Source organism: Mustela putorius, unplaced genomic scaffold, assembly GCF_011764305.1.
Source record: "Mustela putorius furo isolate JIRA1106 unplaced genomic scaffold, ASM1176430v1.1 tig00000224_pilon_pilon_pilon, whole genome shotgun sequence".
NCBI classification, from domain to species: domain Eukaryota; kingdom Metazoa; phylum Chordata; class Mammalia; order Carnivora; family Mustelidae; genus Mustela; species Mustela putorius.
This window is the reverse complement of record NW_025421321.1, coordinates 18,193,006-18,213,328: the sequence shown is the minus strand read 5'-3', so window position 1 is coordinate 18,213,328 and position 20,323 is coordinate 18,193,006. Positions and strand designations below refer to the sequence as shown.

Below are 20,323 nucleotides of genomic sequence, written 5' to 3'. Positions count from 1 at the left end.
AAAAGTAAATTTGTTGAAAAATCAGAATTATGGATCCATCTGTATGTATAATAGCAAGTAATTTTCCTTCCCACCCCGTATCTAACCAAATCTAAAATTTTACCCAGTGGCACCTAGCTAACAACCATAAAAATATGGAGTTCTTCAGTTGTTTTCTAAAACCTCTTTCTCAGATATTTTTTGAAGGAAACTTATGTCTAAGTTTCAACATTTTCAGGACCAAAGAGAGATCATCTCAAAACCACAGAATTTTTAAAAATCGAAAACAGGATTGTCATCCAAAATAAGTTCTTATTAAAAGGTGAGGAGGCCTCATCTAGAAAGGTAGCCTGCCTAGAGTCACATAATCAAATCAGGGATTCAAACACCCTGCACAATAAAGGCTCCTCCTGGCCCCTCACTCCCCTCCTTCCCGGAGTACACACTTCTCTGCCTCTCAGCTTTACTTCATCATACTTTGTAAACCGCTTAATTATCTATGTCAAACCTAGAGAGCAACTGGTCAAACCCAAATAAGAGAGAAATCATCCAACGTTCCGAAAACCAGAGAACCAGGTAAATTGCCAGTTTTACCATATACATAAAATGGTAAACAAAAGGAGAGCCGAGCGAATTGAGAAAGGGTACTTTTTCCGTCTTCACAACAAAAGCTAGGGAATAAAAACGCGTTTTCCTTGGGGACAGATTATGCTGAGGGGACCAGATACAAAAGATAATTCCTCTTGGGGTTTTTCCTTTACCTTTGAGTTTGCGGGACCTAAAAAAATAAAAAATAAAAAAAAATTTTTAAATCACATAAGCAATCATAATCTCGCACATTTACTTCCCTCCTTTTCTCACGTATTATTTTCCTGAACATTATCTAGACCACGTTTCCAAAAGAGAAATTGACCAAAGATCTATTCAAAATGTTTTCAAGATTTAGGTGACTCCTCTTAGGCTGCGATTAGGAAAGTACTCCAAACTTCGGATACAAGCTGAAAGCTCAGTGAATTGGATCTCTAAGATTTGCAAATACCCTCAGCTGGGCTAAAGGGCACAGAATCTCTAGCGCTCCCTACAGCTCACATTTTGAACCTACCTACCACAGAAAACGCGAGTTACCAAGGATCGGTTCCCTGGCTCCACTTTTTTCTCTGGTTAAAAATCGGGTGAAGGTGGTGGGGGGGGGGCGAAAAGGCGAACCAAAGGATTAATCACTTCTTCCCATTACATCAGCAGCCCCCGCCCTTTCCTCCGAGAACCTCCTCTCCTAGAATCGTCGCTACGCACTAGCGCTCTCTTCGCCCACCCCCCGCTCTATTATATGCCCTGATACCTCCCCATTATCACCCGCCCCACTACACTCCCCCTTCCCTCCTTCCCCCTCCTCGGCGAGGGAGGGAGGAAACCCGAGAGAGGAAACAGGGCGTTGAAGGAAGGGTCTTCGCCATAAGAGCGGAGGCCCCATTGGCCTGAAGGTTGTATGGGATCTCTCCATTGGCTGCCTGGCTAGAATCCCCGCCCCTCTGCGTCCCCGCCCATTCACCCCTCCCCCCGCCGCCCCGCGGCCCTCCCCCGCGCCCCTGGCCAGCCCCGCGGCGGGGAGGGACCCACTGGGCGAGTGGAGGCTCCGGCGATGTCAATGGCTCCTCCTGCCACGGAGCAGCAGCAGAAGCAGCGGCGACGGGGTTGAGGAGGAAGAGGAGGAGGAGGAAAGGTTCCTTTAAGGAGGAGGAACGACGACGCCTCTTTTTCCCTCTATCTCCTCCCTTCACACTCATTTCCCCTTCGCCTAGGAGAGAAGGGGGGGAGGAGAGAGAAGAGGCCGAAGAAAGAGAAAAAATTCCTCACAGAAATCTCTTTCAGGGGGTGTGGGGGTAGGAAGAGGGGAAAAAAAAAAAAGAGCCGGGCGCCCCCTGCTCCCTCCCTCCCTTCTCTCCCTCTCTTCTCCTCCTTCTCCCTTCCTCGCCCGCCCGCCCACTCCCCCCGCCGCCGGAGACGCCGCTCGGGAGTCGGCGGGACCGGAGTCTGTCTCCTCACCCGCCGACGCCGCGCTTCGCCCCGGGATCCCCAGGCGGGCGGACGCCCTTTCTTTCTTTCTCTCGCTCTGCCCGTCTTTCTGTCTCCGTCCCTCGCGGCCGCCCCGCCCGGCGGCCTCGGCCTTCCCCGTGCGTCAGGCCCGCCCGCCCGGCCTCGCTCGGTCTCTGTCCGTCTCCGCGGGCCTTTCTCTCGACTCGGGGTCTCGCTCGCCCCCTCCGCCCTTCCCATCTCCCCTTCCCCTCGCCCCCTTTCCTTCCTCCCCCTCCCCAACCCCTACTCCTGCCCCGGAGCTCGCTGTGCGTGTGTGTGTGTGTGTGTGTGTCCCTCCGCCAACGCCGCCACCTCAGCCCGGCAAATGAACTCCGTCCGAGCCGCCAACCGGAGACCCAGGCGAGTGTCGCGGCCGCGCCCGGTGCAGCAACAGCAGCAGCAGCCCCCGCAGCAGCCGCCGCCGCAGCCGCCCCAGCAGCAGCCGCAGCAGCAGCCTCCGCCGCCGCCGCAGCAGCAGCAGCCTCCGCCGCCGCCACCGCCGCCTCCGCCGCTGCCCCAGGAGCGGAACAACGCCGGCGAGCGGGGTAAGGCCGCGCTCCCTCCCCGCCGCCCGCCGGCTCGGGCGCCGGCCGGCCGGGACCCGCGGGGAGGGAGGCCGGGGCGGGCGGGGGAGGCCTGTGCGCCCCCGGGCTGGGAGACAGAGGCTGAGCGGAGGCGGGTCCGCGGCTGCCGCAGTGTCAGCCCGGCCCGGGGCCGGGCCGGCAGGAAAAGCCGCGGCTTCCCCACTCGCCCGGGCTCTAGCTCAGGCCGCGCTTTGTTTGGTTGCGGGGGCTCGGCACCCTCACCCCCCACCCATCCTTTGGCTTCTCGCCTGGTTTACGGACCCCGCAGGAGTCTGTTGGTGGCTAGGGTGGGGGGAGGCAAAGGGTGGGATTTCCCCCTTTTCTACTGCCTTCCACGTTTAGCCTCCTTCTTCCTAACAGAAGGCGGTGGGGAACAACTGGGAGTGATCGGGCGGTGGGGCTGGCTGGGGAACTTGTTTTCCCCCTTTTCTCTGTTAGCCTCCCCCTTCCTGTGGAGGAGGGGGAGGGGGAGAATCCGAGTGGTCTGTGGTGTTGGCCGGGGAACTTGTTTCCCCCACCCCCCTTCCTAGTCACGGGGTAGGGGCAGCAGCGACTACTCTCCCAACCCCACAATGTTTGCTGCGCAGTTTGGCTTTAGTTACAGAACCCAAGGGAAGGACCCGTTAAATCAAGACCTTTAAATAAATAAATATAGAATCCACCGGCCATTTCCAGCCCCCTCCCTCGCGTGCAGTGCAGTTACCCTGCCGCTCTATCGACCACCCCTCTCGCCTGTCCTCCCTTAGCGAACCCCTACGCCACTGTGCTACCCTCCGTCTCCTAGTGGGGTTTGAACGCCCCTTCCCTCGAACTGGCCCCTTGGGAGAGTGTGAGTGTGTGCTGTGTCCAAGGCCTAGTGAAATGTGTCATTTGGACCCAACTGTGCAGCTCTGTCTGGTAACCACCATTGTCTAAGGGCTGAGGCTCCCGGGGGTTGGATTCTTGGTTTAGCAAAAATAATGTTCAGTTCTACTTTGATGATGTGGTTATTTTGGGAGGTTTATGGGGTAGGGTGTTGCACCTTGGTCTCCAAATGTAACTATTCTCAATTAGCAGCTCGGTGGGGGTGGAGGTCAGTACCATATTTATGTGTACGGTTGTTGTTTTAAGGAGGAGGGGAATTGTTAGGAGACATTTTGCGTGTTTTCGTTGGCGGATTAAGGTTAATTTTACATGCATTGGTTGTCACACCTCCTTTGATTCAGGGAATTGAGATTAAATGCCTTTTTAAAAATTACACATTCTTTGCTTAAAAACTGTTTCGGTGTTATACTTGAGGAAAATACTTAAATGGAAGAGAGATGATAATCTGAGAAATAGTTCAAAGGGTTTTTACTAGTCACTGTTACAGATAGTCCTTGAGAAAGCAGTTTGTTATATGTTGCTTGAAAGAATGTGATGTTTCAAGCCAGTTAGAGGTCTTGTGTAACACTATTGGCAGATATGTTTTAATGATTCTTTGATACATTTACCATTTTTTTGTAAATTAAAAATATTTATAGTTTCATCATCTCCTTTCATATTTGCATATCAGTGTTTTCCTGTGTTCCATTCAAATAATACTCAAGTCTCCTTCCACTATATGTTGTCTCACAAAATTTTTTGAGAAAACAAGTGACACTAGATTGAAATCCTAGCATAGTCAGGATTTAATTTCTATAAGTAAGTAAGTGTTTTCAAGATGTACTGATTTATTTATTCATACCATTAGGGCTGAATAAAATCTGTTTGACCAAACTTAATTTAGTCTCATTACATATTTTAAATTATTTATTCTGAATCTCCTTTTCACGATGTGTGTAATTTCAAACTTAGTTGAGGTACTTCTATCTTGGATACTTTTCTTTATTTGTGTGAATTATTAGCTGCTAAAGTCTGTTTCCTTTTGAAGTAAAGTGGCTTGGTTGTTGGTATTGGCATGCCAGAGTGTCAGTTTTCTTTTCATTCATGTACGGAAGCTGACTGACAAAGATGTTCATGAAATCAGGATTTCAATATGTACCTAATGAAATAGTAAATCAGATGCACTGTAGAATTGTTGCTTTGCTGCAGCTAGTAGAAACTGTTCTGGAGATTCTCTGTTGGCACAGAGGGGACAAGAACTTGCTGATTAGCCTTCAGGGAAAAATGCTGTGGGTCTTTTAGAGGGCAAATAAATGGCTTTAAAATGAATAAAACATTAAGCTAAATTAAAAGACTAATAACGTTTTTGCCAGATTTATGTGAAATATGTAATTCTTCAAAAATTGGTGGTTTGATTATTTTTTTAAAATGTATAGTTCACATAACGATCAGAGTTTAGCCAAAGGAATACTCTTTATTTTAAAAAGTTTTATGGAGCATGTGGAGTGTCTCTATTTCTGGTTTGGATAGGAGAGGTTCTGTTGTTTAAGAATATGCTGGGTTTCATAATTTTGACAAGGTACTATAGCTAACACGTGCGTGTGTGTTTTACTTTTTTTTTTTTTTTTAAACTAACTTAATAGATATGTAACTTTTATATTAGAGTTTGGATAGAGTTACATAATGGTGGATCAGAAAGCTTTCCTCTTTGGGAATTGAAGTCAGCACTCACTGTTTTTAAGACAGGTTAACTCGGTCTATATATTTAATACAAAGAATAGATTTTTGGCTTTTTAATGGTAATAGAGTAGTTACAAGATAGCTTCCCCCCCCCCCCACCAAGCAAAAGTTTTGTCAGGGCTGGTTTTTAGTTGCTTGTTCACCCACAAGTTAATTGGTCTAAAAACTTCCCTGATAATGTCCTTACACACACACACACTTTCTTGTATATCTAATGGCCAATGTTTGAAGTAGAAAGGAACAGTCTAATAGAGTGAATTCTTATGAGGACTTTCCAAAGCCTTTCATGGGGGAGAACTACTTATATGTTGGGAAATACTTGATCTGGGTGTTTAATGTAATGCTGTCTTCATTCACATTATCTGAAATTGCCCACTGTCTTAAGATGGATTATATTTTGGAGTTTAGGATTTCACATACCACTTTGGTAGAAAATCATTTGTTTTGCACTCTTTGATAATACATTTCAGACTTGGTAAATCTGGAAGTAGTGTGGGGTTAGTTTTTTTATATTTATTTTCTTCTAAAAGTTCTAAAAGGATTTAGCTTTTGCAACTTGTTCTGATGAATTTATTTTGATTTCTCATTGGTAGTCTTTTTCTAGGAGAAGGATGAGGAAAGCTTACAAGCCTGCAGAAGTGCTGTGTATTCTGAGCACTTTTAGCTCATAGTTAAAATTGATTGGCTTGAATAGGTAATAAATGCACATAATTTAAAATTGCAGAGTTTTTTACCTACACCTGCCTCCCATACCAAATTCTCCTACCTGGAATCAGTCATTGTTATTACTTTCTCATTTTTGCAAATAGGTGTAGTTTTTTCTGGCTGGAAAATTCATAAGATTCTTTTGAAGTTCTGAAATTTTATGTAATCATTTATAGTTAAATAAATTTAATGAATATAATATATTAATGAATATTGCTATTAATTTCTAGTCTGAAATAATCATAAAGAGTAAAATAGTAATCACATCTTCTTAATTTCATATTTGTGGAATAAAAATCTCACCTATGACCCTAGAATTACAGTTTTGTTTTAACTAAACTTACTGAAGTAATTGAATACATATTACATGAAATATTCCTGATGGAGCTACGTATTTATAATATGCAGCATCCAGAATACTCCTTAGCATTCTAGTCTTGCATGCTAATCATACTTTCTGTGGGCTTATTCTGTCTCATGATATTTTACCTTCAGGTTCTTCAGAATAAGGAACTTACAGAATAGAAGAATTAGGAACTTCGGTAACCTTTTTTGATAGAAGAGTTCTGGATAAGGGACATGATTTTTCCTTTTTTAGGGATTAAGTACTGTGGGGCACTGCTCTCCCTTCTTGTGGCTAAAGCTTCAAAATATTTACATCCATGAAAGGAAGATGTCACCCAGGGTTTGGTTTTGAAATGAAACCAACTAACTTTTGTTTTTTAATGTTTGGGGTGGGGTAGAGGAGGGCCTTTTTTCTCAAAGCTTACAAATTGAGGGGTAGGAATGAAGTGGTGACAATGCCAATGTTAAAGTTCTGCTGATGAGGCCCATGGGTTGTTAGTATACTGCTTTTCTCTTTCTTTACTGGAAGTTCTGGCAAACCCATGGACAGGTCAGCCAGTTTGAAGAACTACCAGTAGATAATGACCTGTTAGGACCCCTGAACTTAAATTTGGCAGAATTCAAGGCTAGTGAGTATTTTCTCAGGGTCTCCCCCAGCTTTATCTTAATTTTGAAGCTAAACAGTCTATAATAATGAAATATTTTAACTTGAGGTTTTTTATTGTCCTCCAATTTATTCCTTTTTTTTTTTTTAAAGATTTATTTATTTATTAGAGAGCACAAGTGGGGTGGAGGGGCATGGCAGAGGGAGAACCAGACTCCCCACTGAGCAGGGAGCCTGATGCAGGGCTTGATTCCAGGAACTCTGGGTCACAACCTGAGCTGAAAGATTCTCAACCAACTAACCCACCCAGCTGCCCCATATTCCTAACTAACACATTACCCTTATTTTGTGTCGATCTTTTTCCCACTAGTCTCTGAAAGATTATTTTATTTTAGACTACTAATTTTATCAGCCCTTTGAATTGCATTCTCCGCTTCCAGATAATTCCAGTTTATGAGAGGTTACAATTCCAAATTGTAGTTGTTAACCTTTGAAAATAAAATGATAAAGAAGCAAAATAGAAGAGTTGAGACAGTTGGACAGTGTGATATACTTCAGAGTTACAGCTGGCTAAATGGGGGTTCTAATTCTGGCTGCACCATCAAGAGACTATTTGACACAGGGCAAGCAGTATAAACTCTTGGAGCCTTACTTCATTATCTTTAAGGTGGGGATGATAATACTTGCCTCATATATATATTGCTGAGAGATTTAAGTATCTAGCACTTGTTAGATGTTCAATGAATTGCAGCTTTTAAAAATATTAAAAATAGTAGTAAGGAATGAAATCAGTTGTATATAAAACTAAATCCAAGTGATACAATGTGCATGAGTCGTTAATTTCTGGTATACCCCAAAATGCAATCTAGGTGACTCTGGATAACCTTAAGGAAACCGGCTTATAATTATAAGTCACTAATTTTATACCTAATGAATTGAAATATTCTTTAAGCAAAGACTAAGGAAACAGAAGAAATGGGCATTGAGAATAATAATAACAAACATAGGTCTCTTTCTACTTATGTGGTAGAGTCTGTCAGATACTTTCTTACACACTGTATCATTTAACCCTTTTAGCAGTTCTGTAAGATAGACATAAATCAGTGCTGGATATTTATAGTAAATAGCAGAGAAAAATTTCAAAATCGAAACATATCACTGAGTCTTCCCAAAAATGAGATAATTCTGCATTTGGCAGAATGTGTTCACACTTAGGGGAGGGAATAACCTAGCCTTTGAAGTACATCTGTCCCCTATCTTATCCCCTCTAGTCTTATTGAAGGCTGGCACCATAGTCTGATGCCATCGATTGTTAAATATCTGCTTTCACATTTTCTAGGTAACCTTCTAATCATAATTTTACCTCTAATGTAGATCTGTCCCCAGAAGAGGTTGCCCTGATTGGCCAGCATGTTTTTCCAGCTTACTGAGATAATTAAGCGTTCAAAAAGAGGTAGATTTCCCTTGAATAACTCATAGTTATGAATAAAAGGTGTTAAGTCATTTTAGCTCATGGTAATAGCCTAGACTATTTCAGGAAGGAACAAAATATGAGTTAAATGCTACTTCAGTGGTAATTTTGACAGGTTTGTGGACTAAATATTCTCTTGTCACCAAAGCTTGCTGTCTTCAGATACATAGCCTGGGCCTTTTATATATGTTAGGTTAACACAAGAAATGTGTGTAAACTTAATCTTTAGAAAATAGAGAAATGAAACCAACTAACTTCTCTTAAATAATTTATTTTAGTTTAAGGAAATATCAAAAATACTTAAAAATGAGTACATTAATTGTGTGGTTTTTTGTTTTTTAAAAAACCCAAATATAATAGTATAGTAAAGCAAATTTAAGTTCTGTATGTTACTTGCTTACTCTTCCCAATTTCTAAAGGTCCAGTTGTCAGATGTTTAGCCCTTTAAATGAATAGAAAATCGTGTAACTATGTTCAGAAAAAAAAGAAAAAAAATGCTTAAATGCTGTTCTCTCAACTGGTGGCTAAACCTTTAAAAACATTATGTATTACTGGCACATATTTTGAGAGAAGAAATACATTCATCTTTTTTGTGAAGAGAGCCTACTTTTTTCTCAAAGCTTTGAAATTGAGTGATAGAAATGGGTAGGTAGTATCCTGTGCTTTAAAATTATTTTTTCTGATAACAGTAAAGGTCTTAGCTTCACTGTTTTCTTCTAGTGTGCATCAACATTCATTGTACCACATGGTCAAGTTAGGTTGTGTCAAAATCTTTTGATTTTTGAAAGTTTTTCCTCAGAATGGAATTAACTGGCTATTGTAGAGGTTCAATCTTGGCATTGATTTCTTTAGTACCATGTATTGATAATGGACTTAAATCAGTTTAGCCTTTGCTGGTTTGCTAGTTTGAGTTTAGATATGAGAATTCTTTTTTACACTCAAGTATTGATTTTGTATCTTACATCTACAGTGTATAACATACTATGTATGAGACCACATGGCTTTATGAGAATCTGACACTCAGGAGGAAGCAGGTAGGGAAGAGGAAGAATATATAACTCTTTTTTATTCACCTGTTCTATTTTGAGTTGCACAGGGTTGGTATATATATGTCATTAGTAATTGTCTCTTCCCACATAATCATATGTCTTTGGAAGGGGGGAAAGGCTTTAAGGAAAATTAGAAGTGGTGTAGAATTTAGCAAATGGAAAGGAGAAATCATTCCAGGTTTGTATCATGGTAGAGAGAAAGGATAGAGAAGAGGTGTTTGAAAGAAATGGGGGTGAGTGAGTACACTGTGTTTTCAAATTGAATGTTATTGGCAAAGTGAATGGTGAAAGAAATTGTGAAACCACTCATTTTTCTGTTAAAAGTAGCCACAGATCTAATGAACAGTCGTGTGTAAATGACTGATAACTTCATAATCCTTTGAAATGCATTTGCATTTTTAAGAAGCTGGTCACTTAGTCAAATTTTGGTATTTTAGACCCAGTAAAAGAGATAGAAATAAGTGATTTGGACAAAGACCTTTTGGGTAAGAGTGCTTGCTTCCTTCCAGACAGAATAAGCATTTAGGGGGAGGAAGAGGGATGGAAGAGTCTTGGAAAAATCACTTACCTTACACATTTGTTGTTTTTCCTCATCTACTTCTGACCCTAAAATTTTTCTTGAAAGTTTCACTTTGTATTTTCTCAAAAGACTTAATTTGGGGTTGGTATGGGGATGGAGAGAAGAAAAAGAATTAGAGCAGGTAAGAGTAGCAATATGTATGTGTCATTTAAATTAGCAGTGGTCATTCTATATATAATCACATATATCCATATACTATATATAATTATTTAAATTGTTAAAATAATTTTATTAGATTTTTTTAGACTTAAGGTTTTAATGAAAGCATACAAGTGCTCGAATCATTGGTGTATAGCTTGATGACTTTACACAAAGTAAACACCTCTGTGCAGCCAACAATACATAGATCAAGAAATAAACGCTACCAGAATCCCAGAAGTGGTATTCATCCCATCCCAGCATTCCCCCGCCGCCGGGTCTTCCCACTCATTATTCCCAACCCTGTCTTTCTAACTGCTTGGATTAGTTTTGTCTGTTGAATTTTATATAAATGTATATAAAATCACCCATTATGTATTCCTGTGTGTCTGGCTTTTTCACTCAGTATTTGTTTCATCCATGTTGTTGCTTGTATTAATAGTTTGTTCATTCGTGTTGCTGTATAATACTACATTGTATGAGTACACTACAATTCATTCAGTGTACGATTAATAGACATAAGAGTTTTCATCTTTGGCTCTCAGAAATAGTGCTGCTATGAGCATTTTGGGTATATCTTTTGGCGAACACAGGTACATATTCCTGCTAAGTTTTATATCTCAACATTATACCATTAGTTACCTTTTCCCAGAGGCAGAACTTCCATTTACATGGGAGGTAAAATAGCTTTAAGACAGATATGAATATGGTATCTCATAATTAATGTTGCTGAAACAGTAGATTCAGTAGATTTTATTTCATATATTAGTGTTTTTCTTAAGTCTTTGAGTATGTATGCTGTAAGTCCAGAGTTAGGAAGTTTACTCATCAATTTAATATACTATACTAATATACTAATATAATATGCTATAATAATATACTTTAATTTTCCCCAAGTTGAGGAGGAAGGAAGTCTTTTTAAATATAGGAATTTTCAAAAATACTGTGGACTTTAATTTGTGATTTACTAAGCCTTCATTCCAAACATTATTATTTTTGCTAGTGTCATAAATACTATTTTTCTCCATTTCAGTTTGGAATCTTCTTTCTTACTACTTTAAAGCTTATCCTTTTAACTCCAGTGAAAATATTTTGCTTTTATTTGGTTAATTGTTTCATTTTTTATTTTTTCTGCTTAACTTCATTATAAACATAAGATTATAAATACAAAATAGTAAAACATTTATAATATTGGGGCATATTTTGCTTTCAAGTTGTTTTTCTAGTCCTTGGGCAGATCTGTCAGTTCCTGATGTATAAGAAGAAGGTGTAAAAAGGCTCCCTCAACTGTGCGGAAATGCTAGTTACTGGCTCATAAGCTCATATTCCCCACCGTGCAAATATCCCTAGAATGACAGGCCATCAGTGGCTGAGATGGGGTCTCTTTTTAAGGAATCACTTGCTTGAAACTGATGGTATGGTAGCCTTAGGTACTAAAAAGAGTAAGATCTTACTATTTTGTGTCTGGCAGTTCAGTGTTAGTGCTAATAGTTTTCTTTCTTGTCCACAGCAAGCAGTGTGGAGGAGACTCCTTTCTTCCTCCCATCCCTTCTTTCCTTTTTTACATAACGTAGCGACATTGAATAAATGTTGCTGTTAAGTTTGGGGAGAATGAGCCTGAGCTTTTTCATCCAAGTGGCTTGTTTTTAAAGAAACTCTTAATTATAGAGAACAAACTCAGGGTTGCTGGGGAATGGGGTGATGGGGTGGTGGGCATTAAGGAGAGTGTTTGATGTAATGAGCACTAGGTGTTATACGCAACTGATGAATCACTAAATTCTACCTGAAATTAATAATACACTATATGTTAACTAACTTGAATTTAATAAAACCAGAGATTTTTTTTTAAAAAGCAAAAACAACCAAAAAAGTGGCTTTTTTTTTTTTCTAGAATGGTTTCTTAATCCCATTTCTGAAGTAGGGTATTTTGGATGAGGTGACTTGTGAGATGCTCTAAAACTTTCTGTATCATTTAAATTAACAGTATAAATCATTGAGGTCTGAATTTGTTAGGTATTATTATACAGACATGGCTCTTTTATGGAACTTATAGTTGAATTAGATACTAGATTTAAATAACATTCAAAATCAAAATAAATTGGGACGCCTGGGTGGCTCAGTTGGTTAAGCGGCTGCCTTCGGCTCAGGTCATGATCCCAGCATCCTGGGATCGAGTCCCACATCAGGCTCCTTGCTCCTGCTTCTCCCTCTGCCTCTGCCTGCCTCTCTGTCTGCCTGTGCTTGCTCGCTTTCTCTCCCCCTATCACTGGCAAATAAATAAATAAATAATCTTTAATTAAAAAAAAATCAAAATAAATTGAAAATAAACATGTTGATATCAATTTGTCCTCTGATAAATATTTTTAAGGATGCAGGCGCATGCACACACACACACACACACATATATATGTATACTCTTATATGTACGTACACCACACCAGAATTTTGTTAGTAACTTTACCTGTCCACGTTTTCCAAGGCCTGAGTCTGTTGGAGAGTCTTCTATGAAATGCTATTAGGTTTGTTATGACCCCCTGCAGTCTGACACCTGTTCTACCCTTTAATCATTTATCGAATTACCTTTGTGCCACAATTAGAAAATTGTTGCAGGGGAAGCCCAGCTGGCTTAGTTGGTAGAACATCCAACTCCTGATATCAGGGTTGTGGGTTCAAGCCCCACACTGTGCATGGGGCTTACTTTAAAAAAAAAGTTGCAGCCCAGAGTTTAAGTTATAGCATGCTTATGTAAATGATTAAGAAAGAAACATGAACCTACTGAAGGAAATTACCTGCAGATTTGGGGTTATTCATTTTGTTTTCATGGTGTCTTCCTTCTTCATTGCATTCATTGTTTTGCCCTTATATCCAGAAACTGAAAGCAGACAGACAGGTCTAAATTAGACTGTATGTTGCCAGAATCTAAGATCTTATGTTGCAGAGATAAAACACTTTAAGTTTCTTTATATCATCTGTAACCCCACATACAAATGGTTGCAACTCTCAGGGTGCCTTTATGGATTTTTTTCTGATGCTGTCATAGTCTCTACTGCAGTGTCTCACAGGAAGCCTGTCTTCTCTTTCTGAGTCATTTGATTTGAGAACCTCTTAGCTGAAATCTTTAAAGCTGAAAAACTTAAGCTGAAAGAGTTGGGTGTAGTGAGCTTGTCTAGGGTTTGTAAAGTTAATTCTCGTTTTAGATGGCTAGAAAAATGTTACAGACCAATCATAGACATGCATTGAGAACACATACAGTACACGCTCTGAAACTTGGAATATGCACTTTTGATTTTTTTGAAGTGTCAGAAAATTTTTGGTAAAATGTTAACAGTGGTGTCTTGGAGTGATGGAGGTAAGGTGATTTTTGTTACTTTATCTACGTTTCTGTGGTTTTTAAATACTATATATGGACTCTGGAAGGAAAGAGGTTTGTGTTTTTAAAAAGATTTTAATGGTTGTGATTGTGATGTGACCTTAATAGTTGGTCTGATGGTAAAGTCCTCACAGGTCATTTTAAACTTGAATACGAGCTTAATTCTCCATGCTTTGTGTTTTAAGTGCTTATTAATTTATGGACATTTTTAGCTTTTATATCCACAGCAACTTTAGGATAATAATTGTGTATTTATGTCATTTATTGGAGATGAAGATAACTGATAAAGTCAGAATTCAGAATTAAAAACAAATTTGTTACTTGAGACTTTGAGCCAGTGCTTCTGTCTTTCTAGGATAAGTTTGTGACCATAGGTTATGTAAATACAAATACATAGAAACAGTATTTTAATTACTTTTGTGGCTGAATGATGGAAATTTAGTGTGCACACAAACTGGATATTAGAAAGAAAAGCAAAACTTAATACTGGTCATAAAAGGTGGCTATTTCTTTTGTACCCTGGTGGTATGGACTCCTGTTTGATGATTTTATGTGGAAGATAATTTCTTCTCACAAAACTGGAGTTAGCGGGACGCCTGGGTGGCTCAGTTGGTTGGACGACTGCCTTCGGCTCAGGTCATGATCCTGGATTCCTGGGATCGAGTCCCGCATCGGGCTCCCAGCTCCATGGGGAGTCTGCTTCTCCCTCTGACCTTCTCCTTGCTCATGCTCTCTCTCACTGTCTCTCTCTCAAATAAATAAACAAACAAACAAAAAAAAAAAAAACTGGAGTTAGCCCTGAAAGAATTAATGACTGTCAGTTTATTAAGTTGAAACAGATTGCTAAGGGAAATTGTTTCACCATTATCAGTCAAAAAAACAACAAACCAACCTTCCCTTTCTAAGATACTATATTCTTAGAAGTTTTGGATTGTGGGACCCGGTGTGTTTGAGAATAAGTAAGAATAGGCCTTGGCTTTCAAAAAATATGGGTCTTTGCAGTCTAAAATTAGTTACTAGATTTGGAATTAACTTACCTCACATTTGACCAGTCTTCTGATCATCTTATAGACTACTTGTAAACATTAAAAGAAGACTTTTTCTTATTAGAAAATATACTAAAAACCTTCATTGAAATAGGTGAACTGTTCTGTTTTGTTTTTAAAGGGGCTGTAGAATGCCTGGGTGGCTCATTCAGTTAAGCATTCTTTGGCTCATGTCATAGTCCCAGGGTCCTGGAGTCAAGCTGTGTCTCAGACTCCCTGCTTGAGCCTGAGAGTCTGCTGGGAGTCTGCTTCTCCCCGTCTCGCCGCCGCCCCCCAGCTTGTGCTCTCTTGCATGTTCAGTCTCTCTCAAATACATAAATAAAATCTTAAAAAAAAAAAAAAAGTAAAAGTCGGGGCCACTAGGGACACCTGGGTGGCATAGTCTCAGGTAAGTATCTAACTTTTGATTTTGGCTCAGGTCGTGATCTCAGAGTCACGAAATCAAGCCTGGCATCAGGCTCTGCAGTCCGTGGGTAGTCTGCTTTTCTCTCCCACACCCCACATGCTTTCTTTCTAAAATAAACAAATCTTTAATAAAGAGGGGGGGCTACTGATACACGGCTTAGGGCAAATCGGTCATTAAGTGTAAGTTCTAGATAGTAATCAACATAGTTTTATGAAGAGCTGATTACAAGTGAACTTAGATTATTCTCCTGAAACAGTGACTTTGGTAGCTGAAGAAGGAACAAGAGAAGCATAGGTGGATTTAAATACAGCTTTTATTTTATTTTATTTTATTTTATCATATTGGTATTGTGATAGTTGAGAAATTTTTAAAAGTTGTATAATGTGGAAGCTACCAGTTACAAAAATACTGCTAACCATTTTGCAGACAGGCATTTAGTAAATAGTTCTGTTTCTCTCCAACTTCCTTTTCTGGACCAAGATTTGTTCATATAATTACTAATTTAAGTTATTAAGCATATTAAGTTCATAGATTATTTTTTAAAATGGGCTGGGGTTAAGTACCTGGAAAACCAAGAATAGAAATCAAATTACTCGGAATGGTCTAAGGGAAAAAAGTACCTTCATCTTTATAGAAACAACAAAAAAGTGAGTAGTCACTTAGAAATGTTGAACCAGAACTAAGTAAAGCAGAAAACAATATGGACTACAATTGAATGAATCATCCTAAAGTATGTTTATGTATGTGTAAACACATGATACCATTTTATAATAATAAGACTTGTAAAATGTTGAAGTGGTTGAAAAATATGTCTTTTAGAAAAATTTAAGTGTTACTCTAAAGAGGGATAAGCTAAAGGATGGCTAAACATTTCACATGGTTCGAAGTAATTTTTCTCAAAGATTTTATTGAGAGCAATAGAGCACACAGAGCACAGGCAGGGGGGAGCAGCAGGCAGGGGGAGAGGGTGAGGGAGAAGCAGGCTCCCCACTGAGCAGGGAGCCTGATATGGGGCTTGATCCCAGGACTCCACGTCATAGAGTCCAGAAGGCAGAAACTGAACCAACTGAGCCACCCAGGTGCTCTGGGTGAAGGTAATTCTAAAGGATGTTGCTCAATTTTATTTTTCTGTATGCTCAGGAGATAGCTAAGGAAAACAAATTTAAATTATTAGATTGATGTTTTACACTGGTGTAAAGAACATTTGATAAACATCTAAAGTAGGTCACTAGGGGCACCTGGGTGGCTCAGTCAGTTAGGCAGCTGCCTTAGGCTCAGGTTGTGATCCCAAGGATCCTGGAATGGAGGCCTACATCTGGCTCCCTGCTCTGCAGAGAGCCTGCTTCTTCTCTTTCTCGCTCTGCCTGCTGCTCTGTCTACTTGTGCTATCTCTGTGTCAAGTAAATAAATAAATAATCTTTAAGTAGGCCGCTAAAGAAGACTATATACCTTGCTTTTTTTGTTGTCAGCTATGAGGATTAGATATTTTAATTATCTTAGAGATGTTAAATTAGAAATTATAGAATATTGGATATAGAACTGTAGTTGCAATTCTTAAGGTTTATTGTTCAGGGTGGTGGTTGGAATTAGAGCCCTAGTCTCCTGACTCCCAGTCAATGATGGTGGTGTTACCTGTTCTTGTGTCAGAATTTTACTTTCATTCTGTTCATTTTTCAGTTTAGTGGTTTGTTAAATCTATTGAGGCTTACCAGTTTTCTGTAACTCCTTAGTTGAACTAAACAAAAATTAAGTTTTTAAGATACTTGTACTCAGTAACTTAAAAAAGATATACAAGTAAATTTCAATAGCTTGTTACAGATTGACTTAATTTTTTTTTAAAGATTTATTTATTTATCTGACAGAGAGAGACCACAAGTAGGCAGAGAGGCAGGCAGAGAGGCAGGCAGAGAGAGAGAGGAGGAAGCAGGCTCCCCGCTGTACTGGTAAAAAAAGAGAAAAAGGCGATTATATTATTCAGTATAAGGTGAACCATATTGATGAGTCATGTAAAGATTCCCAGGGCAGAGCTCTTTGCCACTGTTGAATCTTAGTGCCCATTTATGATAATGGTGGTGTTTCATATCAATAAGGAAATTATTTATTGATCAATAAATGATATTGAGATTATTGATTATTCATTTGGAGAAGCATTCAGTTAATTTCCTACTTTGTACAATACCAGAAATGCATTTAAAATGATTAAAAAGCTTTTTTTCAATTAAAAAATTTTGTTATTAGAGTAAAAAACCCTTTTAACACAGTTTCAAGTGTACAATATAATATTCTTAACTATCAGCAAGATGTTATCAGATCTGAAGAACTTACTCATCTTGCATAACTGAAACATTATACCCATTGAATAGCAACTCTTTATTTTCTTTTCCTCCCTAGCCCTTAGAAACCACTATCCTGTACTCTACTTTTATGAGTTTGGTATTTTAGAGATCTCATGTAAGTGAAATTAGACAGTATTTGGTCAACTCTAAGTGACTTATTTCACTTAGGATAATGTCCTCCAAGTATAAGAGCTCAATATTTTTAGAAAATCATAGAAGAAATTAGAAGAAAGTACTTTTTCCTCAGCAGTGCCCCAAAAAATCAGTCATTAAGGAAACATCAATAAATTGACTACCTGGGGTGCCTGGGTGACTCACTTGGTTGAGCAACTACTTTCAGCTCAGGTCATGATCCTGGAGTTGCAGGATCAAGTCCCGCATCCACATCGCCCTCCTGCTCAACAGGGGACTGCTTCTCTGACCTTCCCCTCTCATGCTCGCCCTTTCATTCTCTCTCTCTCTCTCTCTCTCTCTCATATAATAAATAAATAAATAGGCTGCATAAGTGAAAAGTTCTGTGCAGTGAAGGGTGCTAGTTAAGGCAAGTAATAATCGACTGGAAAAAAATTTGCACTTTCTTAACCTACAAATTATTAGTATCATGTGTTTCTATGAAAAATTATACATAAAATATTGATTATTGAGCTGAATCTTCTTTCTTAAGTATGGTTCATTCCATTCCATTCTCACTTCTATCCTCTCAGAAGCAGCAACTGTCATGAATTAGATATGAATTTATTCATTCCATTTTTATCTTTTTTAAAAAAATATTTCATTTGAGAGAGAGCGTGTGCATGCACAAGTTGGGAGAGGGCCAGAAGAAGAGAGAGAAGCAGACTCCCCACAGAGCAGGGAGCCTGATGCAGGGCCCCATCCCACGACCCTGAGATCAGGACCTGAGCCAAAGGCAGTTGCTTAATCAACTGAGCCACCCAGGCATCCCTATTCATTCCGTTTTTAAATACTTTTACATATTTGTGTGAATCTGTAAATCTGTAAATAGTTAATTGTAAGTTATTATGGTTGTTACTATGGGAAAGTAAAAGCTTGCCTTCAGGGTGTTTCAGTGCAGTAAACAGAAACATAAAATATTCTCTCTTAATGTTTAATGTGTAAGTGCCAAGTGAATGGTATAAGTCATGAGTGCCTGGCACTCTAGAAATCTTTAAGTGATTGTTGAGTGAATTAATTAAATATAGAAGTATATAAAATTTAAAGGAAAAGTCTGTTTTGTTCTCTTCCCCTGACTTACCACTCTCCAGAGGTAACTCTTAACTGTGTATGTGTTTACTGTTGAGTTTTTCTTAATGTATGTGTATATAAATACACATACTTTATTAAAAAGAAACCACAGTATATGTATTAGTTTGTAAATTAAGTTTTGGGTTTTGCATAGATAATATCCTGGGCATTTTTCTGTGTCAGTATAAATCTAAAATTACCTTATTTATTTTTCATAGTTGCAGAATAGTTCATTACCTGAATGGACCATGATTTATGTTAAATGTATATCTATTGATTAATATTCAGGTTCTTAATTTTTGCTACTATAGTATTGAAGTAAACATCTTTGTACAGATATCTTAACATATTTATGTCACAATTTCGGTTTCATAGGTGTGAGTTATTGTGTTAAAGGAATAGTTGCATTTTAAAGTCTGAAAAATGTTGCCAGATTTTTTTTTTTAAATAATCCCACTATTAATGTATGAGGTTAAATGTTACTGAATAAATGTATACACGAAATACTTAAGAGTGGAGGGGAAACTAGTCTGAGAGCTGAAATGGTTTGAAAAGACTTGCCAGAGAAAGTGAATGTTTAAACTAGATCTTGAAGAATGAGTATGTCACAGATAAAGAAAAGGGGAAAAAAGGATATTCTTAGTAAGAGGAAATGGGCCAGACAGAGAACATGGAAGAGATACCAGGACAGAATTTTAACTCCGTCATCGTACGCTCTTCATGTCACAGTTCCCTTTGTCTTGCTGTTTCTTTTCCAGAAAGAAGTTAAAGTTGAGTTAAGCACTCTCCTATCTTCAAGGCTTTACCACTTGTAGAATAATCTAAATTCTTTAGTCCAGATTCAAAGTCTATACTTCACCTGCCATTTTTTTTTTTTTTGTACGAGTCTTCTTTTGACAGGCTAATCTACAAATTGTTCTTGAATGAACCATATTTTGCAGCTCGCTCTCTCTTTTTTTTTTTGGCCCTGTGCAAATTTTTAAACTCAGTGGTTCATTCAGTATTTAATCACCTGTTTTTGAGTTCCCATGCTTTTGTGGTAGCTACACATAAGTCAGGCTCAGGTGCTTACTGTCATTTACATTTATGTAATAAATAAATTTACATAAGCATAAAGATCCATTTTTGCTTACTGTATGGAGGATTATCAGTAAATATTTGATAATATCCTATGTAATCTTCTTCAATGTCCTGAATGGTTTTTTTTAAATAATACAGTTGGCAGGGGCGCCTGGATGGCTCAGTGGGTTAAAGCCTTTGCCTTCGGCTCAGGTCATGATCTCAGCGTCCTGGGATCGAGCCCCGAATCTGGCTCTCTGCTCAGGAGGGAGCCTGCTTCCTCCTCTCTCTTCTTTGCCTGCCTCTCTGCCTACTTGTGATCTCTGTCAACTAAATAATACCTTCTAATAAAATAATAACAATACAGTTGGCAGTGAAGTTTCTGAAAACTCACCAGAACCTCTTTTCCATATTAATAAATATCTGATATCAGTGTATGGACTTCTGATACATAAGTAATATGTAATTTATGTATTAAGCATGGCAAAATATTTTTGAAAGCACTTAAGTAGCAATTAGGCAGCTTTATATCCATGGGAAGACACAAGGAATTTTGGTAATAGTAACTACTATTTAGTGGTTGTGATATTAATAGCAATCATTTATTGATTATTCTAGATAGACAGTAAATTCATGTTTTATTTTTACAGCAACCCCCATCATGTAGATAATGTACCTTTTTTACATATGAGGACTTAAATTGAAGTAAAACGCAGTTTCCATATTGATATTACACATTACCAAACAATTATT

The 20,323-nt window shown here is 38.9% G+C and overlaps 1 protein-coding gene across 1 annotated transcript in view; it reads left to right on the top strand.

The window, feature by feature from the left end:
- Positions 1-1,688: 1,688 nt before the first annotated feature.
- FBXO11 (F-box protein 11) overlaps positions 1,689-20,323 on the top strand; it is an 88,645-nt gene continuing 70,010 nt past the window's right edge. The window contains exon 1 of the mRNA XM_045077812.1: positions 1,689-2,597. Coding sequence (XP_044933747.1) covers positions 2,378-2,597 — 220 coding nt within the window. The 5' untranslated portion in view covers positions 1,689-2,377. The remainder of the gene's footprint in view (positions 2,598-20,323) is intronic.